Below are 27,911 nucleotides of genomic sequence, written 5' to 3' on the forward strand. Positions count from 1 at the left end.
GACGGTGCAAATAGAGGAACACGTTGCTGCCCTGCAAATATCCTCAATGGGAATCTGTAGGAGGAACGCTGCCAAAGATGCCTGTGCTCTGGTGGAGTGAGCTGATGGCGCTGGAATTTTGGCAAAGTAATAACAGGAAATATCCACAATGAAATATACTGGGATGAGATGAGAAGTCCCTTCATTCCTTCAGCCATGACAATAAAGAGCTGTGGTGATTTACAAAATGGCTTTGTGCATTCAGCGTAGAAGGCTAGGGTAGGGTCTGTCTGACACATGGTTGGCATGATGTTTTGGGAAGAAAACCAAGAGGAAAATGTCCTGGTTTAGATGGAAGAGGGAGACAACCTTGGGTAGGAACACCAGATGCGGACAGAGCTGCACTTTGTCCTTACAAATGACAGTGTATGGAAACTCATAGGTAAAGGCCCGGAGCTCTGAGACCTAACTAGCCAAGGTTATAGCCACCACAAAGACCACCTTCCAAGAGAGGCAAGCTAGAGGGCAGATTGCTAGGAGCTCAGACAGCAGTCCCATAAGTCTAGAGAGGACCAGGTTAAGGTCCCACTGTGAAATGGGGATGTCTGACCTGGGGATACAGCCTCTCCAAACCCTTAAGGAAACATCCCAGCATAGCATTGCTGAACAGAGATCTTTCCCCAGCCCCAGGATGGAAGGCAAATAACCACTACGTGGACGTTAATGGATGACAGTGTCAGTCCCTGGCACTGGTTAAGGTATAAAAAGTAGTCAAGCACAAGGGAGATGGAGGTTTCTTGTAGGGGGATGTACTTTTGGAGGGACCAAACTGAAAATCACTTCCAGATTGTTAGGTATGTTGCCCAAGGGGAGGGTTGCCTCCTGCCCAACAGAACCTTTCTAATGGAGTCTGAGCACTGTAGCTCGAGCTGGTTTAACCATGGAGTTTCTGCACCATGAAATGGAGGTGCCCCGGGTGAGGGTGCTGTAACTGGTGATGGTCCTCGGTGATGAAATCAGGATATGGAGCAGAAGGATTATCGGTCTGTCTACAAATTGGTTCACCAGGCTGCTGAGCCTATGCTGCTGCAGCTACACTGCTGCTATGAGGATGAGTTCCGCCTTGTCCTGCCAGATCTTGAGGAGAACCTTGTGTACTAGAGGAAAGAGCAGAGACATGTACACCAGGTGACTGGACCACGATATCTTGATTGCATCTGCTACCGATCCACAACTGTGGGTCTGGAAGGAACAGAACTGGATGCACTTATTGTTGCTCCTTGTGGCAACCAGGCCCATTTAGGGATAACACCAACTTTGGAAGACAGAAAGGACAATATCTGTCCTGAGGAACCATTCACGGGTGTTGACTGAGCAGCTGAAATGGTCTTGTAGGTTTTTTTGCATCCCTGACGGTAAGTGGCGAACAGGTAGATGTGGTGATCTACACCGAAGTCCCACAGGTGAAGGGGTTCCAGGCATAGAAGAGAGAAGCAAGCACCGCCTTGTTGGTTTATGCAGGGCATCACTGTGGTGTTGTCTGTCAGTAATGAGACACACCTGCCCTGCAGTTGGGGAAGGAAGGCGAGGTGAACTGCCCTGAGCCCTCTGACACCAATGTGCAGCAGTAGTTCTGATTGTGACCACAGGCCCTTAGTTCTGAGCTGCCCAGGTATGTCCCCGCAGCCTGTATCCAATGCGTCCAGGACCAGAGAAAGAGAGTTGGGATTGGCAAAGGGCACTCCCTCACAGACCCCTGAGGTTGAAGCCACCAGTTGAGATATTCTAGATTAGAACTAAGGTGAGAAGGGTGACCAAATTATGCAACAAATCCTTGTTGGGCTTGTACACTAACCAGGCCTTTAAAAGGCAAAGCCACAGCGTGGCATGCTATAGGACAAATTTGCAGGCCTCCATGTGCCCAAGAAGCCTCATGTAGCTCCTTTCTGCAGTGGTGGTGAACCACTGGAGGCTGCCAATGAGGTCTATGATGGTGTGAAACTGGGATTTGGGCAGGAAGACTCTTGCCCACGTGGAGTCTAGAACTCTGTCTCTTGTGTCGGGAGGGACCAGTGTGGACTTAGGTACATTCAGAATGAGACCTAGGTCACTAGAAGTGGCTTACATCAACACCCCAGGATCGAGAGCCTGTTTCTAAACTTGGCCATTGATGAGTCGGTCACCCAAGTACGGGAAGATCTGTACCCAATTTTTGTTCAGGAAGGCTGCCACTGCACTCCTATGCACTTTGTGAATAGAGGTGGGGTCATGGAGAGACTGAATGGGAGCAGAATGAATTGGTAATGCAGGGCTGTTGAGTACAAATCTCAGGAATTTGCTGTGTGCGGAGATGATTGAAATATGGAAGTACGTATCCTTCAAATCGAGGGTGGCATTCCAGTCCCCCGGGTCTAGGTAGGGGATAATGGTGGCCAGAGAGGCCATATGAAACTTGAACCTTCTTATGAATGTGTTGATGTTTCGAAGGTCCAGAATGGACCTGAGCCCACTGTTGCCCTTGGGGATAAGGAAATATCAGGAGTAGAAACTCCTGTCCCTGAACTCCTGAGGAACCCCCTCTATCGCCGCCAGTGTAAGGAGCCATTGCACCTCCTCGACAAAGAGTTACTTGTTAAAGAGTCCCTGAAGAGGGATGTGACAGGTGGGTGGGAGGGTAGGCGGGTAACGAACTAGACAGAATATCCCACTTCTACTGTGCTCAGCATCCAGAAATCTGTGGTGATCTGATCCGGTGCCAGCTCCAGAACTGGAGGTAGAAGTGCAGACTCTATAAGCAGGAGTTTCAAGTGCCAGTCTCTTTCTTCCTTTGTTCTGGGCATAAAGCCTTTGCAAATGATGCACTTATTTAGCAGATGGCCTCCACCTAAGCACGTGAAGCAAGCAGCATGCAAGTCCTCTCTGGACCTAGTCTAGCCTCAGGAGTCACAGTGCTTAAATCCCTAGGGTTGCTACATGCCCCATGAATGGGGAGAATGGAAAACAAAAAGAGGAAACCCCCCCCCCCAAGGAAATTTACTATTGACTACTAAAAATGCTAATTATTACACTGAAATGACAATTAAGTCAGAACAACATACAATAACTACAGCAAGAGATGCCTTGCAAAACATGAAATCAAATTCTCCAAAGACCATCACTGGCGGTAGGAAGGACCTGGACGGCTGATCAGCTCAGGAGGGATCAACATACATTGCTCACCCTGAAAGCGCCACTCCAGAAGTTTCCAAATCTGATCCAACAGTACTGCTAGTAAAAAAGCTACGTCTATATTGGCATGATTTTCCGGAAATGCTTTTAACAGAAAAGTTTTCAGTTAAAAGCATTTTCGGAAAAGAGCTTCTAGATTGGCATGGACGCTTTTCCGCAAAAGCACTTTTTGTGGAAAAGTGTCTGTGGCAAATCTAGACGTGCTTTTCCGCAAAAAAGCCCCAATCGCCATTTTCGCGATCGGGGCTTTTTTGCGGAAAACAAATCTCTGCTGTCTACACTGGCCCTTTTGAGCAAAAGGTTTTCGGAAAAAGACATTTGCCCGAACGGGAGCAGCACAGTATTTCGGCAAAAGACCTGACAATCTTACATGAGATCGTCAGTGCTTTTGCGGCAATTCAAGCGGCCAGTGTAGACAGCTGGCAAGTTTTTCCCCAAAAGCAGATGATTTTGCGGAAAAACCTGCCAGTCTAGACACAGCCCTAGTGATTGTGTGCATGGAACATGCACACACGTATTGGAATGGACAGGAGCAAGCACTTGAAGAAGAATGGAAAATTCTGGTGAGTAATCCAGAATTTCCCCAGACCTTCTCAGGCTTATCTGTCACTAAGTTCTTTCATTTCGTTTTCAGCACTTGCCACAAAAATGTTCCTTGTCTCGATTTACACGAGACTGTAAAGAGCTCTAACTAGAAAAAGATACATGAGAAAGTCACCAAACCTTGTCTTGTCTTTGCTACTTTTTAGGTTTTCACATCATAGATTTTCTTTTGAATGTAAAAAGTAAGAAAGACTCCTTTACGAGTACCCCAGTGATGCACTACCATCATTAGCATGCTGGTTTTCAGGTTAAGTTCTGTGTCATTCCCAGTGGTACTATGAAGCTATTTATAATTAGAGCAGTCTGAAAAATGGTAAGTCTGTTTCGCAAAACAGGTGGGATTTTTTGTTTGTTTGTTTTCTTGATTTTCAATGCCACAAACAAAAAGTGAAAAACTAAAACCATTTTTCAGTTCTTTGTTTTCTCCTTTTCTTACCCCTCATCACCATCCCTTTTTTCCCTCTTCCATTTTCTGATTGAAAAGAGGATAAAAAAAGAAATAAACAGGAAAACTACTGAAACCCCCTCTCCCCCATCCGTTTAAAAAAAACCTAAATATTTTCTGTTTGGGTTGGGGTTGTTTTGTTTTTGGTCGAAAGATAATACAAAATAAAAAGTTTCCATGAAAATGTTTTTGAAAAAACCCCCATATTTCATCAAACAAACATTGCAAATAAAATGATTTGTCCCACTCTGCTAATAATGAATAATTTATAATTAATTCTTTCCCAGCTGATACATTTGGGTGCGGGGATGTATGCTAATACATCTGAAAGTCATCCTGTACCTGAAGCAGCATGTGCTCCCACTGTTCGTGGTTCAGAGAATTCTCTGTGTTTCCTATAAAGCAGGAGGCAAAACAACAGTGTAATTTACAACAGCAAGAATAGCTGTCCCCAATATACCCTCTGCAGTCAATCTTCTTAAAACTACCTGAGCTTTCAATGATAAAAGGGACCGATGCCAATGTAACATACCTGGGATTTCAATGATAAAAAGGACCGATGCCAAAGTTCTCTACTGGGCTAAGAACAAGTATCATTTTTATTCAGAGTCAGTCAACCCACGAGGAGCGAGATGCTGGACACTCCATAGGATACTTTGGGGTTGCCACCCCAGCTCCTACTTTGGGAGAGCCCATGGTGGCCACCTCAGTTGTCCTATGGATGGGTCCAAGAGAGACCCAGCAGCCTGCTCTGCCCTGCCCCACCCTGCCACGCTGCCCTCTCCCAGCCTGCTGTGTGCATTGTATCTGTGGCAGTAGGAAGCAAGGTGCCCCGGCTCCAAGGCAATGCGCTTCCCATGGCTACGGCGATGCTGGGAGAGGGCTGTGGGGCAAAGAAGCAGGCTGCCGAGCCATTGTCACTCCTGTTGCTTTGGTGATTTTGAAGGCAGGAGCCCATCCTACTGCCATCCTGCACCAGGACCCCCCAGTAATCCCTCAGCTCAGAAGAGGGGGCTTCAGCAGCAGGGCAGAGCAGGGGCAGGAAGGGATAGGGTAGGGCAAAACAGGGGCAGAGTTTGGAGAAAAGGTGAAGCAGAGGCAAGGTGGAGCCTGGGGCTGGTGGGCTGCCCTAAGCCTCGCCCCTGGGGAGTGCCCCAAGCCCTACAACCCCTGACAGCCCTGCTCCTAATTACTTTTGACTTCAATGGGAGCTGAGGGCACTGGACGTCTCATCAAACTATTTAGCACTAGGGACATTAAATATCGTTTAATCGACTAATTGACTAGTTGATGAATTTTCCATCGACTAGTTGATTAGTCAATAAGCGGGGGAGCCGCAGCAGGGTTAGCTCTCAGTCCCGGCAGCTAACCCTGCTGCGGCTCTACCTTTAAAGTGTATTAAGAGCTGACAGGCTCTTAATACATATAAAAGGCTGAAGCGCGAGCCGGGATACCTGACTGCTGGCTCACGCTAGCTCTCCCCTGCTGAGCTTCTGATTTTTTAATGTATTAAGAGATGGCAGGCTCTTAATACATTTAAAAAGCAGAGTCGCAGCATCTGGGATGGAGCACAAGTCAGGAATAAGCTGATTTCCGGCTCGCATCCAGTACCCGCTACTACCCTGTCTCCTGCGGAGATGGTGCTTGGGGGAAACCAGCTTTTAAGCCGGCTCTCCCCAGCACTGGCTCCTGCTCCCCCCACTTGCTGTCGCTGCTAGATGCAGCAAGAGGGGGGGAAGCAACTGGTCAAGGAACTAGTCATGTATCCGATAAGCTTTTGCTTATCAGATAGTCAACTAGTTACTTACATTCCTATTTAGAACATCAGAAAACTGGACTTAAATATGCATGCACATTTTTCCTGCATAATACAAGATTCTGACTTGATCCTAAACTTGTGTAGCTTTACTGAAGTCAGTGGAATTATACTGATTTACATCGACTAAGAATCTGGCCCTGTTTCTGAACAGCCGGCTCTAACTTACCCTTCTTTAATGTCTGCAGAACATAGTGCTGTGGACTCTGTACAGAAACAGCAGCCAGGGAAGATACAGCTCTTTTTTTTTTAATAGCAAGCCCACTTGAAAATTGTAGGGTCCAATATATATCGGAAACACATTGGGATTGTGTGTCACTTAGGGTATACCTACACTAACCACTCGATCAACAGGCAGCGATTGATCCAGAAAGGGTCAATTTATTGCCTCTAGTATATATGCGATATATTGACCACCAAGTACTCTCCTATCAACTCCAGAATTCCACCAGAATGAGGACAGTAGGTAGAGTTGACAGGAAAGCATCTGGTAAGTAGATCTAAGTGTATCGATTTCAGATACATTATTCACATAACTGAAGTTGTGCAACTTAGCTTGCTGGCTCACAGTTACATAGTACAGAGACTATATTGTCCTAGCTTTGTCACTATAACCATATTGACATAACCCCGTAGTATAGACCCAACCAACGCTAAATTTTTTCCCACTGATGTCAATAGTTTCATACGACTGTAAAATTGGTGAAAGACATCAGGCCTACAATACGTAGATTACACATTACATGTAGGGCACCCACTTGGTCAACGTAGCTTTGTTGTGACAGGCATGGATTCTATCGCTAATATATGGATTAAGTTTCCTAACAGAAAGAAAAACTGTGGATATTTAAATTGAACTAATCTTGACAAGAAACATAGGCTGAGTCTAGACTGGCAAGTTTTTCTGCAAAATCATCTGCTCTTGAGGAAAAACTTGCCAGCTGTCTACACTGGCCGCTTGAATTTCCGCAAGAACACTGATGATCTCATGTAAGATTATCACCTAGCTAAGATCAGGAAGATACTGCTGTAAAATGGTCATTCAACTGAAACCTTCCTGGCCTGATTCCATCCTAAGTGGTTGGCCCCCGGTTTGACACTGGAGTTAGCTCACTGGTTCACAATTGTAGAAAAATTTTGTGAGGTGTCTAGAACCCCAGTTTCAATTCCACACTATTCCCACGGACTGCAACATGCATGGCACCACACATGTCAATAGGAATCTGCATTTTCTGCTTTCTCTTCTAGCCTCCATGGACCACATCACTCCCAACTAGCACTTTACCTTCAAGGTGCTGCAGCAGAGCAGGAATCTTTACTCCCCACATCTCACCCACTGCTGCATGGATATTTTGGTGCAAGGCTTTTAGCAGCTGCAAGACAGAATATCCGTGTCCTTCTCTTTCATAAGGAGATGAGGCTACAACCTGTCAATGAGGGAGAAAGCACAGGCTAAGTTCTGCAGCAAGATACCAGCTTGTTCCTGAAGGAGGAAATATTTCAGATTCTCTCACTGTGGAGACTACACACTGTAGAGCTGCTGCTTCTACTGCAGTGACTTCCTAAAGAAGAAAGTATTCTAACTAGCATGAGGGTGTAGAACAGTGTGTCTCTGTCTGATCGGGGAGGGTGGAGAGAGACCCAATCATACACATTCTTCAGCCTAAAGCATTTAGCTGGAAAACTGATTTTTATACTTAACTGTTCCACTTCACATTTCTCAGAAAACCTGTCCTCCATGGTCTACTTACCAGGAGTCGTGCCAGCAATCCCTGAGGTGTAGGGAGTTTCCCTGGGAAAAGAAATAGAAGATCATTAATTATGCCAGACTTTGGAGAATCCCGCTGATGTTGTTCACCTAGCCATTTCCAATGTGCCCACCAGCGTTGCATGCAGCTGATAATATTTGCATTTCCATAGTGTTTTCAGGCAGAGCATCTCAAAAGTGTTTTACAAACATGAGTTAATTCCTCCTCATAGCACCTCTAAGAAACTGGCGTTAATTAGTCCTCAATTTCACAAGTGGGAAAGCTGAGAGAGAGCAAGTGATTTCCCCAATGTTAGATCAGAATTTTGGTGGTGATCTGGAACCAGAACCCCCAATTTCTAGCTCCCTCCCATTGCCATGTTTTAATCCCAAGACCATCCTGCATTCCTTTTAGTCTCTTGACTGAAGATGAGAGAATTGGAACAGGCTGAATCTGGTCATTTCATAGTGGCTGGTGAGAATAAATGAAAGAGTTTCTGTTATAAACCTTGTCCACTATAGTCCAGGCAAGCAGCTTCTCCTCCTTCTTGCATCTTTTTCTCAACCATTTCCTGGAGGCATCTGCAGAGAGGCTTCAAAGTGCCAGTGTACTGAGTTGGCACCACATACGTTAGAAGCCTTGGCCATAACACCTGCACAGAAGAGCAAGACAGTTCAACACTTGGCTATTTTCATTCCCCCACCTCCTACTGGCTGAATCCTTCTGTCATGCACCTTCTCCATTTAGTCATCACTGACCCTTCCCTATCTCGTTACCTTATCTCGATCTCACTTTCTCCTCCCCTCCGCCATCATCTCACTCTACCTGTCCCAGTGATCCCTCTCTCTACATTTTAAGTACACACTGCCTTGTTTGGAGAGCATTAGCAATCTGGTTCTCATCCGGAGATGAATCATCTTTCCCTGCATTATAAAGCTACTTAGACAGCACCATAAATTCATCCTGCACTTTTCAGACATACAGAAGGCACAATCACGGCCCCAATAACTGTTTAAATACAGGATCACCAAGTCTACATTTCCAAGGGATTCATGGGGAATCTAAGGAGACGTTGCACTCAGGCAATCGTGGTAATTAACAGAAGACCACTGCATTATGGTTCCTTCCAGTGAAGTTCCTTTTTATTTTGTCTGTACTGTGAATCGCTTCCTCCATGATACAGAGGTCCCATCATCTCTGACATGAACTTGACATGCTGTACCTCCATTATCCTGACTGGCAAGAAGCTTCCTTATGGAGAGGTACAGTAGATATACGGAAGAATGTCTTTATTTCACGAAGCAGTAGCAACATGTCACTTACTTGGGTCATTCCAGTGACTGATATGTCCAGGCCTTGCAGGATGTGAATGCACATAGTTTGGATAGTGCTTTCTTCCTGAACATCCTGGGAGGGAAGTTTTGTCCCCTGCTATGAGATAGATACATAGAATTTACTAGCTAGTGGGAAAACACTGGCTGTAGAAGCGGTGTCTATTTCTTACAAAGCCTTTCTGAATATTGACCTATGAGAGCTTTTCCATTGCATTAGGAGTGCACAAATCATAAAATCATGGATTAAGGATGGAAGGGACCTCAGGAGGTCATATAGTCCAACCCCCTGCTCAAAGCAGGGCCAGCCCCAACTAAATTATTCCAGCCATGGCTTTGCCAAGCCTGGCATTAAAAACCTCGAATGATGGAGATTCTTAAGGGAAGAGAATAACAGAAACACCTAACTGGTGGGTCAGAACCCAGGCTTAGGAAAACCCCAGCACAAGGGGACACAAAGAAGATGGAGAGAGGCTGTTCTCAGTAGTGACAGATGACAGAACAAGAAGCAGTGGTCTCAAGTTGTGTGTGGGGGGGTGGATCTTAGGAAAAACGATTTCACAAGGAGGGTGGTGAAGCACCGGAATGGGTTACTGAGGGAGGTGGTGAGATCTCCATCCCTAGAGGTTTTTCAGTCCCAGCTTTACAAAGCCCTGGCTGAGATGATTTAGTTGGAATTGGTTCTGCGTTTAGCAGGGGGTTGGACTCGATGACTTCCTGAATTCTCTTTAAGCCCTATCGTTCTATGATTCTATAAAAGAGTTCCCTGAACAGTATTCATTTTTTGAAAAATTTTCAAAAAAGAACATTTCTTCTTTTTATCTCTGAGGAGAGCCACTCAGACTCTGCCCAGTGGAAATAAATATGCAGAACCTAGAGGGAGCCATTCTGTTTGTTCTGATGCCCCAAGCAGCTTGATCATTCTGTGCATAGTGAATGTGAGTCTATCTATAGGCTAAATTCTGTTCTTCCTTACACCAAACTAAATATTGATCAGCTCTACTGATTTCAGTTTAAATAAGAGCAAATGTGGCCTGATGAGAAAGAGTTGCCTCCTACTTTCTTTGAGATGGGTAGCATGAAAAAGAGGCAGTTGGTGAGTACTGCCATAAGCTCCCACTTCGTAGCTAAAGGGCCAGGCAGAGCTAAGATCCTCAACAACTTACTATAAAGTTAATGTATATCATGGATCCCATCATGGAACTCTGTGTCTGGAGTCCATGACTCTGCCCATAGCTGGAAATACCCATTGAAAAGATTTTGAACTAGTACACATAGAACAGAGTATGAAGTGTGCAGCAAACTTTTCCAGGTTCTAGACATCTTGATGTAGGCTGCATAACTTCAGTGTTTTGCTAATAGTTGATGTATGCTTCAGCAGCCACAGGATTGGGCACCAGTGTGTTCTTTGGAGAGTCTATTTATAAAAAAGATGTGCTTCCTTATACAAGAGCATTTCACTGAAAGATTGTGTTGTCAGAATTTTCACTGACTTGCCCAAGGTCTAAGGAATGTAGGTCGCACTGTCAGATGTAAATATCCAGAATCAGATTCTGGTCTCTGTTACACTTGTGTAAATCCAAAATAATGCCACTGAAGTCAGGGGCATTACCCTGGCTTTACACGAATATCACTGATCAGATTCTAGCTCTAATCCTTCAGTCCAGCTGCATCCTTGAGCATCCAAAGCTCCCACTGAAGTCAAGGGGAACAATCAGCATGCCAGAATGGCAGAACTGAGTCCTAAGTGTTAAGAACTCTCCTTACCAGATTTCTGGTGGACACATCGAACTCTCTGAAAACGTATGCAACCATATCCCCTGCTGCACAATTCTCCACACTTCCTGAACTGAGCAGCTTCAGGACAAAATGGAGAGCTGCCATCTTCACCTGCAAGGGTAGAGATTATGCACGAGTTATTATTATCCCTTCTGCATGCAATATGAGACAGGATATGAGAGTCCTTTTGCTTTTGCTTTTATCTCTTTGGAATGGTGGCTGAAGTACAAATGATTAACACATCCGTTATGTAAATTCCTTGCAACACTGGCTACAGAAGTACCATGCAAATGCCAGTTTTCACTTTCAGGTGACACTGTAATTAGGAAAAAGGCAGCATTTTCTCCTATAAATGTAAACAAACTTGTTTGTCTTAGTGTCTGGCTGAACAAGAAGTAGGTCTGAATGGACTTGTAGACTCTAAAGTTTTACATTGTTTTGTTACAGTTAACAAAAAATATCTACATTTGTAAGTTGCATTTTCACGCTAAAGAGATTGCTCTACATCACTTGTATGAGATGAATTGAAAAATAGTATTTCTTTTGTCATTTTTACAATGCAAATGTTTGTTATAAAAATAATATAAAGTGCATAGTACACACTTGTCATTGTGTTGTAATTGAAATCAATATATTTGAAAATGTAAAAAACCACAAAAATATTTCATAAATTTCAATTTTTAATCCCATTAATTTTTAGTTAACTGTGATTAATTGAAACCCTATTAATAATCTCAGCCTAAAAATGTGTCTCATTGCCAGACTCTCCACTGAGTGAAATACTTCCCAGATATTAACAGCAATACCACTATTCCACACACAATCTTACCTTAGCACTCTGATCACTGAGAGCAGATTGCACTGCCTTCACAATCAGAAACTTTCTAACTCTTGTCTCAGGCACTGAAAGATAAGGAGAAGTGTGCAGTATAGTATATCTTTGTTCCAAACACTCATGCTCCACATTAGAATGTGTCCTGGGCCCTATTTAAGAGTACTACCAAGCTTCACTCATATACAGAATCAGCGGGGAAAATATAGGACCAGGCTCTGATCTCAGTTACACCAGTCTAAGTCTGAAGTATTTCCACTTCTGTAAATAGCACCATCATACTATCCTGATGGAAATATTGTAAGAGAGTTAGACAAATGGAGGTCAGTGAAGTTAGTCTGTGTTTACCACCAGTATAGCAGAATTCGGAATCTATTCTAGAGTGTCTAATACTTATTCAGTCAGGAGTACTATTTTGTTTTTATCTCATTATTATTAACATGCATCCGCCACAAGATTACATTTGTATTTGAACCTTGAAAATATCTTAGGCTACATTCAGCACTTAATTAACCCTGTTGATTTCTGTGTGACCACATGGGAGTAACTTAGAGAAGCACTGGGTCCCTTTAGTGAATTTCCAACCCTCTGGTGAGCATGCAGCTAAAAGGGTGTCGCAAGGAGAAGGGAGAAAAATTGTTCTCTTTGGCCTCTGATGATAGGACAAGAAACAATGGGCTTAAATTGCAGCAAGGGAGGTTTAGGTTGGACATTAGGAAAAACGTCCCAACTGTTAGTTTGGTTAAACACTGTGAAAAATTGCCAAGGGAAGTTGTGGAATCTCCACCACTGGAGTATTTAAGAGCAGATTGGATAGACACCTATCAGGGATGATCTAGACAGTGCTTGGTCCTGCCATGAGGGCAGGGGACTGGACTTGATGACCTCTCAAGGTCCCTTCCAGTTCTAATAATCTATGACTATATGACTCTATGTGTTACAGCAGGAGCAGATGACCATTTTGCGGGGCTCCGGGCAGCATAATGCCGCGGGGCCCCCCCTTTGCCACGGCGCATGCACAGTGACGTCATGTGCATGCGCGGTGGCACCACGGCGCGTGCGCGGGGCTTTTTGAAGCGCGGGACCCGGGGCGGCCACCCCGCTCGCCCTGCCCTATATCCGCCCCTGTGTTACAGATCCTCTGTGCCCCATTTGCAGAGATCATGAGTATGTTATAGCCCTACCATGCCTGCAAAGCCTTGGTTCTTTAGAGCAACCTATAGCAGCTCATGCTTTTAGCTCTGGATGTCCCCAACTCAACCCCCAGCACGATGGCGATGATCGCAGCAGTCACAGTTTCTCCTGTGTTACTTACAGTCAGCACCAATAATAGCTGTGAGCAGATTCAGGGATGCCACACGAACAGTCTCATTCTTAATCTTCAGCTGCGAGTGCAGAAAAGCTATGAGGTCATCAGGAGAAGAACGGGCTGCAAAGGAAGAAATCACATCCTCACTAACAACTGAAAGCTCATTCTTACCACATCTACAAAAGAAGGAAGTTACAAGGAAACTACTGTGTAATTTGGAGTCTCTTCCCCTACCTAGCAGTAGGATACAATAGCACAGCTCCATTTGATTTTCCATGATGAGCTGCTGAGTTGGAGAACAGATCTGTGGGAAGAAGAGAAGTGATCAAAGGAAAACTAATCAGAACAAGCAACTGAAAAGAAGATGCTCAATTAATTTCTAAGCACTCACTTCCTACCTTTCCAAATAGGGCTCTGAACCCAAAATAAATGGTACTGACTGCACAACAAGAATCAGAAACAATGACCGATGCATTGGATAACAGAAGTTCCTGCTTTCAAAGTGTTTTTAGCAGCAGAGCTAATTGAATCAAGACTTGATCCTTGGTAACTGGTTCAAATGGTTAATTATTCCACCATAAAAATGTAGGCCTTATTTGCAGTCTGAATTTGTCCAGCTTCATTTTCTAGTTATTGGCTCACGTTATGCCTTTCTCTGCTAGATTATTACATATGTTTCCCCACATAGATATTATAGACTGCAATTAAGTCACCCTGTCACAGGCTAGGTCCTCCCCATTTGGATGGGATCAGTTTTTACTATATAACTCTAACTCCCTCTAATAACTGGCTTATGCTAAAATTGCTTTACAAACTGAGCTGGATTTTAGCTAATAAAATGAGACCACTATCTGCTTATTCTTAAGCCAGCAGAAACCAATAAGGCATAAGAAGGTCTCCGGGCTCTTCACTAGCATTCAAAAGATGTTTATTGTTAATATGCTTCAGATCTGCTGTGCTTAAGCTCAAGTGATACAAGAAGAAGTTCCCCTCACCCGGTTGTGCAGAGCACTGCAGATGGCTTGAAATTTCCTTTTAGGTAGAAGGATCTTATATTCACCAGAGACTTCCAAGAGCTGCCTCAGACTCTACAACAGAGGGTGAAAGTTAGAAGGTGGGCATACAAAGGAGCAATATTCAATGACTGAAGCAGGTTCATGGAATTCATAGATTCCAAGGCCAAAAGGGATGATTGTCATCAACTAGTCAGGCCTTCTGTATGACACAGGCCTTAGAAATTGCCAAAATAATTCCTAAAGCAGAACTTTCAGAAAAAAATCCAATCTTGATTTTAAAATGATCACCTTGACTCTTGGAAAATGGTTTGAATGGCTAATATCCCACCACTGAAAAGGTAGACCTTATTTCCCATCTGAATGTATCCTGTTTCAGTTTGTAGCCACTGGATCATGTCATGCCTTTCTCTGCTAGGTCATTACATAGATTTCCCCATGCAGATATTATAGACTGTAATTAAGTCACCTGTCACAGGGTAGGTCCACCCTGTTTGGATGGTATCAGGTTGTGGAGGACTTAAAGAACTAAGGCAGCCCAAGTGGCCTAGTCTCCCCAACCACCATAGCAGGCCTGGTTCTTAGAGCAGCATTGCCTAATAGTCAGGGTCAGTGCAGCAGCCCTTTGATGAGGCTCTTCAGCTCAACGACCCAAGCCCTTCTAGGTACGACCGTTCAACCTAGTGCTCAACTACTCTTTGGGGCAAACCAGTGTTGCCTAGTGGCCAGCCCTTCTTCACCAGGCTCTACCTACTCCACAGGGTCCCAGCCTAGGGCCTTGTCTTGCAGCTCAATGGGGTTTCTTCCAAAACATGCAGAGTCAAAGTCTAATACCTCAACTCAATAATGCTTAGTTCACATAGATTACTTCCAACCATTCTTCTGCAGCAGGTCATCTCAGTAACTCCGTGGTCTCTCCTCCATCTGTGGCATTGGATGGTTGTGGGGAGGGGAGGGGGGTCAACTGGAACCACAGGCTGGCTGGTTTCTGCATCCTAGGGCACTGTCAGTCCCTCCACAAAAGCCTGCAAAGCACCTCTGCTCCCTTCAGCTGTCAGCCTAGACAGAACTGAGCTGCTCCCTTTTATATCCTGGTTTCCTGGTTCCAGTTGGAGCATTCCCAGCAAGTATGAAGGGGCATAGCCCACAGATCATGATTAGCTCCCGCTGAACCATGCATGGTGGGTATCCTCTGTCACAAACACTCCCCGTTAAAAGGGTGTCCATTGGTGGACCTTCCTCTTCATCGTCTCCTTCCACTTGGGAGAAGTCTGTGTTTGCATAAGCCTTCCCTGGCCCAGTGTAACATACAGAAGTCATAGGGTTGGAGCGGGAAGTACTACCTCATGATTCAGGCACTGGTGTCCTTCATGTTATTAATCCATCTGAGGGGTGCGTGGTTGGTGACCAGTTGAAAGGGCTTCCCCAGTACATAATATCCCAGACTAAAAAACTAGTTCGAATTAGCGTTTTGCTAATTCGAACTAGCATGTCCACATTAAGTGGACCCTGAACGGGGGTTAAGGATGGCCGGAAGCAGTGCCGGAAGGGCATCAGATGACGACTTAGAGCATGGAGCTACTGCCTCAGGCAAGCTGAGGGCTGTGCTTAAAGGGACCCAACCCCCACCCCGGACAGACAGTTCCCCGCTTGCAAAGCAGTCCTGGCTTGGAGAGCCCTGAGTGCCCACACTGGGCACATTACAGCACTCGGCCATCAGCCCGGCTGTACTTGCCGCAGGCTGCCATCTGGGGAGAGGGAGCAATTGGGGGGCTGCAGGAGAGCGTCCACCCCCAGAAGCCCGCAGAGCCAGCCCATCGGGAGCTCGTACCCCATTCCTCCCTCACCTCCTTCCACTTACCCCTCCCTAGCCCCCCTTCCTGATGTACTTGTGGTCAAAAATAGAATCTCTCTTTATTGAACAAAACTCGGGGAGACTGGGAAAAGGGGGTGGGAGAGGGGAAGAGAGAGGGTGGGAGAGGGGAGGGCAACTACAATGATCAGAGGTTTGGAACAAGTGATGGAGGGTGGGTCCATGGAGTGCTATTAGCCAGGGGGTAGGAGTGGTGTCCCTGCCCAAGGTTTGTGGAAGGCTGGAGAGGGATGGCACGAGACAAATGGCTTGGTCACTGTCTTCGGTCCATCCCCTCCAGGGTCCCTAGGGTTGGCTGCTGTTGGCAGACAGGCTACTGGGCTAGATGGACCTTTGGTATGACCCAGTATGGCCATTGTAAGCTCAGGGTCAGGGTCGGGGGTCTCAGTGGACCACCTTGATTTTCATGCACACCTGCTCCTGGGTGGCCAGGCTGGCAGCTCTCGTGCCCTAGACGGCCACTTTCCTGTGCCTAGTGCGGAGGTCGTGGACGAGGTCCACGATATCCGCACTAAACCAGGCGGGTGCCCGCCTCTTGCGGTCCTGGGCAGGCTCCCGAGAGCCGCCAGCCTGGGAAGAGGGAGAGGGCTGGGTGGCAGCGGGTGGCTGGCTCGAGCCGTGCCAGGTGCAGGGTCTGCTAGCTGGGTGCTGGCAGGCTTGCACCTGGCACAGGCACCGTAGCCAGCCCGTTCCCCTTTCAGGGGTCCGGGGCCGGGAGGGGGGCAGACGAGTTTCCCTGGTGTTGGCCAGAGTGGCCACCAGGGAAAGCTGGGGAGGGCTAGCCTCCCACTAGTTCGAATTAAGGGGCTACACACCCCTTAATTCGAACTAGTAAATTCGAACTAGGCTTAGTCCTCGTACAATGAGATTTACCTGGTTCGAACTAAGTGCGCCGCTAGTTCGAATTAAGTTCGAACTAGCGGAGCACTAGTGTAGCGCCTATCAAAGTTAATTCGAACTAACATCCGTTAGTTCGAATTAACTTTGTAGTGTAGACATACCCCCAGGGTGTAGATCACCCACTTGATGGCCAGGGCCTCCCTTGCTATAGTAGGGCAGCAGGTCTCTCAGGAGAACAGCTTGCAGCTGAGAGAAAGGATCTGGTGCTCCTTCCCACCTACTTCTTGAGATAGTACCACTCCTGGTCCTACCTCCGAGACCTCCATTTGAAGGATAGAAGGCTTTGTGAAGTTGGATGGGATAGGACCAGCTCTTGGTTCAGCTGCTTTCACAGGGCCTGGAAGGCTTCCTCACAGTCTTCTGATTACTGGACTTTCTGTGATTGGGTGTTCTTCATCAGGTCCAATAATAGGGTGCCCAGTGTGATGAAGTTGGGTACTAAGCAGCCACTGTGTCTGAAGTATTGTGGCACCTGTTTCTTTGTCATGGAGGTGGGGCAGTCACACAAGCCTTAGACCTTATTTATCAAGGAGCTATAGTTTTCCCCTTCCTACTGTGTTCACTACGATGGCACTTGGCTGGATTCACAGTGAGTCCTGCATCTATTGGGGCTTACAATACCTTGCTAAGATGTCAGAGGTGTTCCCCCCAGCTGGTGCTGTGGATGACAATATTCTTAATGCACACGGCTGTATATTGCATATATGTTTGCAATATTTGGTTCATGAGCTGCTGAAAAGTGGCTGAGGCTCTGTGCAGCCCAAATGGCATCCTGCTGAATTGCTATAAGCCAGGCAGGGTGTGGAAGGCACTCTTCTCACAGGAAGCCGGTATCAGGGGTATCTACCAATATCTGTTGGTCAGTTCTAGTGTGGAAATGAACTTTGCATTTCCCACTGTATTCCTCCTTGAGATTTCCCCATGTATGCATCCCAGTATCACTTCAGCTTTTTTGGCCACAGCATCGCATTTGTAGGTCATGTTCAGCTGAGTATTCACCAAGTTTCCCAAAATATTTTTCAGAGTTACTGCTTCTCAGGAAGGTCACCATGTCTATAAAATCAAGACTTGTGTGTTTATCTATTATCTAACAAGTCACTATGTAGACCAGGAAACGCCACTGGTAGCAGCTAGTGCAGTTCACCTATGCGCACACATTGATAGTTATTTTAATAAGTATCTCACCTTGGTGGCATGAAAAACATTAACATCCTCTTTATATTGCTCAAGGAGCCATGGGATCTGTTCGAACACCTGATCTTGATACTCTTCTTTATGCAGGAGGAGGCTCATCATGGGACCAAGGGCTTTGATGATGGCCTGCTTGAGCTACAAAGAGACACAATTTCCCTTTTCCACTGTTGAAACAGCCCTATCTCAATATTTCCTGGTAAAGAATTAAGACTCATGGGCTACGTCTACACTGGCATGATTTTCTGAAAATGCTTTTAACGGAAAAGTTTTCTGTTAAAAGCATTTTCGGAAAAGCACGTCTAGATTGGCAGGATGCTTTTCCGCAAAAGCACTTTTTGCGGAAAAGCGTCCGTGGCCAATCTAGACACGCTTTTCCGCAAAAAAGCCCCAATCGCCATTTTCACGATCGGGGCTTTTTTGGGGGAAAACACTACTGTGCTGTCTACCCTGGCCCTTTTGCGCAAAAGTCTTTCGGAAAAGGACTTTTGCCTGAACGGGAGCAGCATAATCTTTCCGGAAAACCACTGACGATCTTACATGAGATCGTCAGTGCTTTTCCGGAAATTCAAGCAGCCAGTGTACACAGCTGGCAAGTTTTTCCAGTCTAGACACAGCTATGATGTTGGTTTCAGAATTATATTCTAGTGCACCTCACAACTTTCCCAAGTGGGATATTTCCCCAGATTAGTATGCACACTAAACCAACTCATTCCTGCTGTAACTCTACTGGAACTGAATAGACATCTGCCAGGAATGAATTTAGCCCATTCTCCTGTATTCATCTGCATGTCAGGTGACAAAACTGGAATCTATGTACACTATGTACAGACAGAATTTCCATGAGCTTGTGACATTATAATCTTTTTTAAATGTTTTACATCATACTCTGTTCTATCCCAAAGAACCTGCCATTGAACTCCATCATCACAAAGAATGCCATACACAGAGAATTTAACAATACAATTTCTCATAAAGGTTTAGAAAACCTACAATTCTCACCTCCAAATCTTTACATGTGGTCCATTTGCTTGTCACATGACGATAGAGGGGAAGAATTTGATCACAGAATTGAGATTTACCCATTCTGGGAAATGGGCACTTTTCCCAGTTACTAAAATATACATTTACTGCCCTTGACCATTTTTCCAGAACTGCATGGAAGGAAAAAAGACAGGCAATATGAAAAGGATGCAATAGTAATAAGGATACGTTGCTTCATCAGTGAAGACACCCAGGCTTGTAGTTTATTACAATTCCATGCCCAATTCAGGAACAGCTGATGAAATCCAATAACAGTTTTGAATTATTTCTCTTCCCTCCTTTCCATTTCTTGTTTCTCAAAAGGCTTTCTTCTCTTTTGCCTCTCTCCATCTCTTTTTAATTCCCATCATTTGAAAACATATTTTTTCTCCCTTGTTACCTCTTAATTAGAGCTGATTGAAAAGGTAGTTTAAATTAAATTAAAAGTGTTTACTCTTGTTTTTTTCAAAATTTCAAATTACAAAGATCATTCACATGTTTCAAAAATCAACAAATTTCAGCCACCTTTTTAGCTGCACAAAAACACTGAACACATCCTGATTAAAACTGTCATTGACATTTTTCAGTTTAATATTCCATCAAATTGGAAACAAATATGAAACATATAATAAAAAAACCAAAATATTTTGACCAGCTGTTTTCTGAATGATTCATGTCCTCTGCAGTTATTGCTTATTTAGCCCTAAAACTGTATGATTTCCTATTGGGTTACAGTTTGTCTGAAAGATGTTCAGTGCCCCTAACTCCTATTAGCTATACTGAGATTTGACAGCATTTTGCCCTAAAATTAGATGCACCCCCTGCCCTTGAAAGGAAAATTAAGGCTCAATCCCATGTTCTATGACGCTGATGGCAAAATTCCCATTTATCTCAAAGGTGCAGGATTAGGCCCTTAGGCCTGATCTACACTAAAGGGGAAAGTTGACTTAAGGTACGCAACTCCAGCTATGTTAATTATGTAGCTGGAGTTGATGTATCTTAAATAGTGTTTTCAGACTGTCCACACAGTGGAAGGTTGACAGGAGTGTTATTCCTCATGAGAAGCAGGACTACCGGTGCCAACGGGAGCACCCACTCAGTTCGAATTAGTGGGTCTTCACTAGACCTGCTAATTTGGACCCTGGTGATCAACTGCAGCAGCATTGATCTTCTGCATAGTGTAGACGTGGCCTTACTTGAGCATCAACTAAAAAGCAAAGGAAGAGAGAAGTGGAGAAGACCAGAGGACAGAGAAAGAGGGTGAAAGGAGATGATAATTAAGAAAATAAAGAGGAGGAATGGGTGGAGGGGTGGAAAACGGGAAATTTTTAAATGTAATTCAATCTGTTGCCTGCACATTCTCCCCCAGGAGTTTCCTGGCACATGGGCAGCATCAGCTTTTGTTTATTTTTAAAATATCCACAAGTCATAAAGTGCCTGAACTTACAAATGCTCAGCACCTCCAGCAAAGTAAGGAGCACTCTCAACTCCACTGAGTGCCACAGGAGCATGAGGACTCAGCCCCTGGTACAATCCAGTTCAGAGCCTGTTTGTAAACGATCAGTCACTTAACTCTGTACCAAGGCCCCTAAATATCCATTTTGGACATCTACAATAAGTGCTGGCACTTACCACCACAAAATGCTTGCCTCAGCCTGCTCTCGTCGACTAACATCCGCATGGAGCTCATGCCGTACAGGGTCATTCCCACAAAAGGAATGCACTTGAGTGCTGAAAAGAAGGACCAGAAGAAAAGGAAGACAGACAATTGACTGTTATCTGCCTTCTTACTATCGCATTTAGAAACACCGCTGGGTCGGATGCTATGGGCTCCTAGGTCATTTTGTGCTGCGTACACAAATGATAAGCAGCAGTAAAAAATCAGTGGGGGATTTACCCTGAGGAGGAGCATTCTCCACCAATGTGCAGCTGTGCCGGATGCCCAATCCTCTCCCAGAGTAGGAGAGAGAGCACTGGGGAGGGATGAGAAATGGAATGGAGAAGAGCTCCACTAGACCTGATTTTCCTCAATCCTGTCCTTTAAGAACTTCAAATGGGGCATAAGAGCTTGCACCTTGGTGTGGATAGCTCATGGTCTAGCAACTAGAACCAGCCACAGCAGTTCATCTCATGCCCCCCAAATAGCACTTTGTGTAGCTGTACAGAGCGTGAACCTCTGTCCTTAAATGGAAGACAATAACTTTGAAACAAAAGATGGAAGTTGACATACGATAGGCTGATGATAGGTTGTCCAGTGTAATCAAAGTGAACTCGTCAGACAGCTCCAGTGGTTTCAGATGACATTGAAGCTCATACATCACCTCATTGAAATAGCAGCGTGCCAGAGCCACTAATGTGTTGCTCGCTGCCACTTTTAGTTCATTTGTTGCTTCCTTAAAAAATACAAAAAGAGAGAGACTGAAGTGATTAAAGCCAACTATACCAGCCAATGCTGCTCAAATGAATCAAGTTTTTATTTCTGTTTTCCACCCAACTTTCTGTGAACAGAATCATTAGTCATAAATAATCATTGAATCGTTTGGCTAAACACTTGTCAGCCTTTCAGTTGTTTGCAAGCTGCTTAGACTATTCGCTATTAGCTATTTGTGGTGGATGATTGGCTGTCATAGTGACATGATATTTTTCCCTCAGAGGAGGTGGGCAGCTTCAAGATATTCAGAGAATTTTCCTGAATAAACTATACCCTAAATCCAAATACTGCTTCTTTTGGAAATAGCTTAGATTCTGTTTTAAGGTTTCATCCTGCTGCTTAACACCATAGTATCAGAGCACCTTCCACAGAAAATCAGTATCAATAATGAAATCCCTAGTAGACTTCACAAAAAACTTGCTTGTTAAGAAACGGTAGGCCTCTCTGCATCTGATATATGTCACAATATCCTGACCTTACAAAGCACTTAAGCACATGTGTAACTTGAACAAGATGAAACTAGTCACATGCTGCTTAGGACCTGGGATTTCTGGAGGATGGTGTGGGGATCTATGGGCCCCTAGCAGTCATTAATCCTGGAGTTTCAGTATATAGTTTACAAAAAATGTTTTAATTAGTTTAAGCTTTCATTCCTGTCATTAGCATATAGGGAAAACTAACTTACCTGAGTATCAGAGGGGTAGCCGTGTTAGTCTGAATCTGCAAAAGCAGTAAAGTGGGTCTTTGACCACAAAAGCTTATGCTCCAACACTTCCGTTAGTCTAACTTACCTGAGTCTCTCTCATGTGGTTTGAGGCAAGTGTTATTATTTTGCTCAGTAGCCTTCTCTCTAGGACCTGGGCATCCTGCTGTAATACTTTCTCCAGGATACAGTAAATGTCTACTCTGTTTTTCTGGGGACAAAACATAAAAGAACAATTGGGGAAAATGTTTCCTTGATGACAATATAGTAATGCTATAAGCTAATATAGTAACGCAATATAGTAACACTTACGCTAATAAGCTTCTGCCCAAAAGAGTTTACAATCTAAACATGAAACAACTAGCCCAGGCTAAAAGAGCAGATCAATAGCCAGGAAAATAATTCAGGTCTTCTGATTCACTATCTGGAGTCCTCTCCACTAGAGCACACTGATTCCACAGCCTGCATACTCACTCAAGTAACCCCTTGTCTTCATTTGTGTAAAACTTGCTACGCCCTCCACAATCACCCCAGCTAGCAGCACTTCAGAAGAAGCTGAGCAATTCACAAATTTTTTAATCAGAATAAGGGCCCTGCACTGCCCCCTTATCTAATTTTGTTTATTATTGTTGTTATTATTATGATGATTATTGTTATTGTTGTTGTTATTATTATTAGCATCTTGCCCTTTTTTATCCACTCCAGGCAGAATTTGTAAATACAATTATAAAATACCCAACTCCTGCAGTAAATCTTCTGCAGCTTTTAGGGAAAATTAGCTCAGGAGTTACCTCTACATTGACAGTAGCACACTTGAAGGTCTCTTTTATGGGGTCCATCAAAGTTGAAATTCACAGATGATACTAAATATGGAGGAGTTGTAGGTATGAGTTGTGACAGAGAAATAATAAAGAGGGGCACAGAGAAATTAGAAACCTGAGCAGAACAAGACTGATTTCAGAGAACTGCAAACTAGCGCACCTAGAGAGGGGGTCAATATAACTGACATAATGAGAGGGAGAAAAGTGGGAAACAACAAGTGACCTGGAGTGACAGTGAAAAAAAAAGACAGCCATCTGGGCTGGGTTTGTTACATACAGGAATCTTGTCATAAAGCAGGAAGTTTCTCATTGTTCATCTGAGGTGTGACTGCTTCTGGCTTATTTCACTTTTTTGGCACCACATTCCCCAGAAAAGATCAAAAAGCTTGGAAGTAATTCAGGAGAAAATTTTAAAAAGTGCAGGGAGGCCAGCAGAACTGACTTTTAAATAGAGACCTGCAACCTCTATGGGATCTGACCTCATGCATCAGGGTGAGGTTGGGTGGGTGTAGGGGAGCCTGCCTTGACAGTAAATGGCCATGTCTCCCTTTAACACGTGCGGATCTCTAACAAGCAAAACCCAGGCCTGTCTCAAGTCTGGTGAACATAAACATGCAGGCAAGGTCATGGGAGAAGCTGTGAGAGGAAGGAATGTTTTGCATAACAATGCAGATGAAGCGTGGTACCTGAGACCATGTCAAGAACACATGGCAAGCAATCTTGTACAGGTACTTCTGTTTCTGATAACCACAAATTACAGATGCAGCCATACAACTGTCAACTATGCACATAGCAGCAACATCCTGAGTGACAAGATGTACTCCAGATAGGGTATTGGGCATGTTACATATCCTACACAATACGTAATCAATTGGTAAATATTATTAGAACAACCAAGTCTCGCTTTGCTATCAAATGGGCTTAGTAAGAACAATCAGTGGGAGGGAATGAGCAGGATTGACCCACAGATACTGCTGGTGGAAACCCAGTCACTAGGAGCTTTTAAAATTGGTTTGGCCCCAAAAAAAGAAAAAGGCACAGCTGGGAAATTGGATGATCCAACAAGCCTTTCACATCTGTCTCCTGTGAGTCTATAACTCTGAATTCAGGCAGCTGAAGGTGTGAACTGCCTGCTAAGGTCATAAAGCACTTTGGAATGTTCAAAGCCAATGGTTGGCTACACATTCCAGTGGTTGTGCTTTTAAAGGATGCAGCTGCAAACTGCTATCACTGCTCTAGTGGGGAGAGGCTCTGCCTCTTTCCATTCATTTTTAAATGTAAGGAGGATTTTCAATTGAAAATCATAATTGATAACTTATGAATACATGAGCCCCACACTATTCAAGCGAGTCAGAAATGAACTGCTTGTCTTGGCTTCCTGGTACTTGAAACTAAAATGCCTTCTGTGTTGACCCTTAATAGAGAAATGGACTTTGCTGGATGCGAGTATTAATAAAGGAAAAAGGGGTTTGGATTATTTAAGAACCCTTCAAAGCTATATCCCAATCATATGTCATTATAATTAAGAAGTGTTGTCTTGGATTTAGAGCAGAGAGTCAGTTCACATGGGTTTTATTCACCATTCTTCTACTAACTCACTATGTGGTGTTGAGCAAGTTATTTAATTCCCCATGACACAGCCCATCAGTAAATAGGGAAGTTTATCACTCTCCCAAAGGTGCTGTAAAACCTAATTCATGAGTAAGTAGGTAAGTGCTTTGAGGTTTTTGGATGAAGATGCTAAAGGAGGACAAAATACTGCTATAAGAGATTATAGATACCCCTACAGTGCACTTTTATAATATACAGCCCATGTACTCCAGTGTGTACAAAAGGACAGTGCTCCTCTGAGTGTCTCTTTATTATATCATCCTGACCTGTAACAGAATTTTGCATGATGAGTTTTGCATGAAGACAGAAGGGTAAATACTGATTACACTGAAGGTGGGCTGAGCCAAGTTCTGTATTTGAATTACTTCCATGAAGTCAAACAGAATTTGGAGTGGAAACATGGAAAACAGATGTGATTTGATGAAACTGCCCTACCTCATCCTGCTGAAGTTTTTCTAGCAGAACAGTCACAACGACAGCCAGTTTGGTCTCAGCAATCTTGACAATCTGAAGGGCAATAGTGGCCTTATCTTGATTGTCCATATGGTCCAGGAGTAAAACAACCTCGCTGTAAACAACTGAAATTAAAGGAAAGGATTCTGCTGGTTATCATTGATATTGGGATTCGGTGCTTGTGTCTTTAATTCACTATCTAGTAAAGACTCTGTAGGAGACCAGACATGGTGATAAGTGGACCTGGGAGTCATGCAAATCCTTTTCTTCCCTCATGGTGACCATGTCTGTTTGCAGAACTATTGTGGGGGGACGGATTATAATAAGGAAAAGCTGCTCCTTTTAAATAAGATCCCCACATAAAATCATCTTTTCCACCTTTACTATTAATTTAGGCATTTTGCTAGCACACAGAATAATTTATAGCCAAGATTTTTAAAACTGGGTGCCTAAACTAAAACTCCTAAATCCATATTAACACGCCTACATCCTGATTCAATCACATGCCTAACTCAATGCCAACAAATAAATCTAAAGTTAAACACGTGCATGCTGAAGTGTTTTGCTAAGCCAGGGTGTCATTTCCAAAAGTGCTGAGCACCCAGAATTACCTATGGATAGTGCAAAGAACTTCTAGGGGTTCAGTATCTCTTGAAAATCAAGCCACTTTTTAAAGACCCCACTGTATGAATTTAGAAGTCAAACTTTATGCACTCTGTTTTGAAAAAAAGGCTTCAGTTTTATTTTATGGTAATTTAAATACTTGCAGAGAAGACACACGGACTAGGTATTTGTCCAGTTGCCTCTAGAGACCCTAAAAGATTTTCCCCCAATGCACAACATAAGAACATAAGAACGGCCGTACTGGGTCAGACCAAAGGTCCATCTAGCCCAGTATCCTGTCTGCTGTGTTGACATACCCTTCAAGAGTGACAATTTTTAGTCCAAGACAAGTTTTGGTTTCAGCATAGGGTTGCTAGGTGAAACGTAATGGTTTGTGACATACAGAAGATTAAAGTACATGATCTAATGACCTACCACCCTTAAACTCTATGAAACTGTGAAATAGTTGATGTATTAATAAAATCAGGATTTTATCTCCTATGTGTGTCTCAGCAGAAATTCTCCTGGAGACTTAATATTTAACAAGAAATCTGAAATGCCATATTTATCTGTCTCCATTGTAACAGCATTCCAAGGCATGGAGGAGGAATTGATCAGAATTTACCCTTCCCATGAAAGATTGCTCAAGATTAGGCGATTACCCATCCTTACCCTTCGATTCCAACACCCAGATGCAGATGGAATCAGAACTGTAACTTACATTGCCCATACAGTTGCAATAGTAATGGTGTAGGATTAAGAGCACTAGTGTTGCTAAGAAATGCTTGGTTATCCTCCATTTAATATGCTAGCTATCCACTTAATATCTTAAGTAGACAGCAGGTACATCTAGACTGCAGAGTTTGTCCAGGATACCAGAGATATCCCAGAAAAGCTCTGCCACGTCCAAGGAATGTGTCTGCTTTTCCAAAAAAATATTGGAAAAGCAGACATGTTTTTTCAGCATCTCAGTAAACCTCGTTCTACGAGGAAGAAGGGATGTTCTGAAAGAGGCTTTTTTTCTGACATTTGGCCCAGTGTAGACGGGCCAACTGTCAGAAAAGCCTCTTTCAAAAGAAAAGTGATAGAACTTTGTAGTCTAGACACAGTCAGCTAGAAGAGAAGTCCTTCTGTGTTTTCTCTTCTAATTTCTCCCATCTCTGATGCTTTGCACCACTAGATTTTGGCTCCAAGGATGCAGAAGCCATAAAATAAGGACCCATATTAAACATAAAACAACTGGAGAAAGGAAAGAAGACCTTCCCCATAACATCCAAGAGTGACACAGATTGTCAGGAAAGTTTCCAGGTTCAGAGGCTGTAGGCCAGTCCTTCAACTCAAGTCAATTAAAAGGGAAGTCAGCAGAGGCTCACTGGATTTACAGCAGCTAATGATCTGGTCATATAAATGGAGAATATTACACATTTCTATGCACCCATGCTCTTGAATGTGTATGTGTGGATACAGGTTGGATATAAAAAATACAATAGTGACCCTTACCTCTATCAATTACCTCCTGTTCACTCACAAATGTATTCATGGTTTGGTCTTTCCTCAACACCTTCTCTCAATCCTTTCTCCAACTAGCTCCAGTACTGAGAGATAGATGGCCTCTCAGTCTGTCAACCAGAACTTCCAGTTGAAATTACACAAGCACTATTGTGACATCCTTGTGACCAAAGCAAATTCCATAAACTGTTGATGACCAGGTAGGCACACAGGGACTCTGTCACTGTGCTGGAGAGAACTATGGTTAAGATGACCTGTCACCTGTCCATGACTTTTACTAAAAATGGCCCTAAATAAATTTTAGGTGCTGAGGATAGGCAGCGCTCCAGCAGACTCCACTGCTCTGAGAGCAGGCTGGGGTGCCACTACTACTTCCACTCCAGGTGGGGGAACTGCCCAGGGTACCCTGACTGCTCTCCAACCAATGCTCCAGCACAGCATCTGGCCCCAGGGATGCCCTGAGATGTACCACGCCAACTACTGTGGAAATCACAAAGGTCCCAGAAAGTCCCAGAATCCATGATTTCTGTGACAGAAATGTAGCCGTGTTAGTCTCGTGTAGCTGAAACAAAAACCAGGACTATGTAGAACTTTAAAGACTAACAAGATGGTTTACTAGATGATGAGCTTTCTTGGGCCAGACCCACTTCCTCAGATCAAATAGTGGAAGAAAATTGGCACAACCATATATACCAAAGGATACAATCAAA

The 27,911-nt window shown here is 44.1% G+C and overlaps 1 protein-coding gene across 1 annotated transcript; it reads right to left on the bottom strand.

The window, feature by feature from the left end:
* Positions 1-12,595: 12,595 nt before the first annotated feature.
* On the bottom strand, positions 12,596-18,354 carry LOC149525868 (maestro heat-like repeat-containing protein family member 2B). The gene is made up of 4 exons (XM_089776461.1): positions 18,042-18,354; positions 14,066-14,158; positions 13,305-13,374; positions 12,596-13,190 (listed from the first exon to the last, which is right to left on the bottom strand). Exons 1-4 carry the CDS (start codon positions 18,150-18,152, stop codon positions 13,069-13,071), a joined length of 396 nt encoding a protein of 131 aa, XP_089632587.1. The 5' UTR covers positions 18,153-18,354; the 3' UTR covers positions 12,596-13,068.
* Between the last annotated feature and the right edge of the window lie 9,557 nt (positions 18,355-27,911).

Source organism: Pelodiscus sinensis, chromosome 1 (genome assembly GCF_052426305.1).
Source record: "Pelodiscus sinensis isolate ZL-2025 chromosome 1, ASM5242630v1, whole genome shotgun sequence".
Lineage (NCBI taxonomy): Eukaryota > Metazoa > Chordata > Testudines > Trionychidae > Pelodiscus > Pelodiscus sinensis.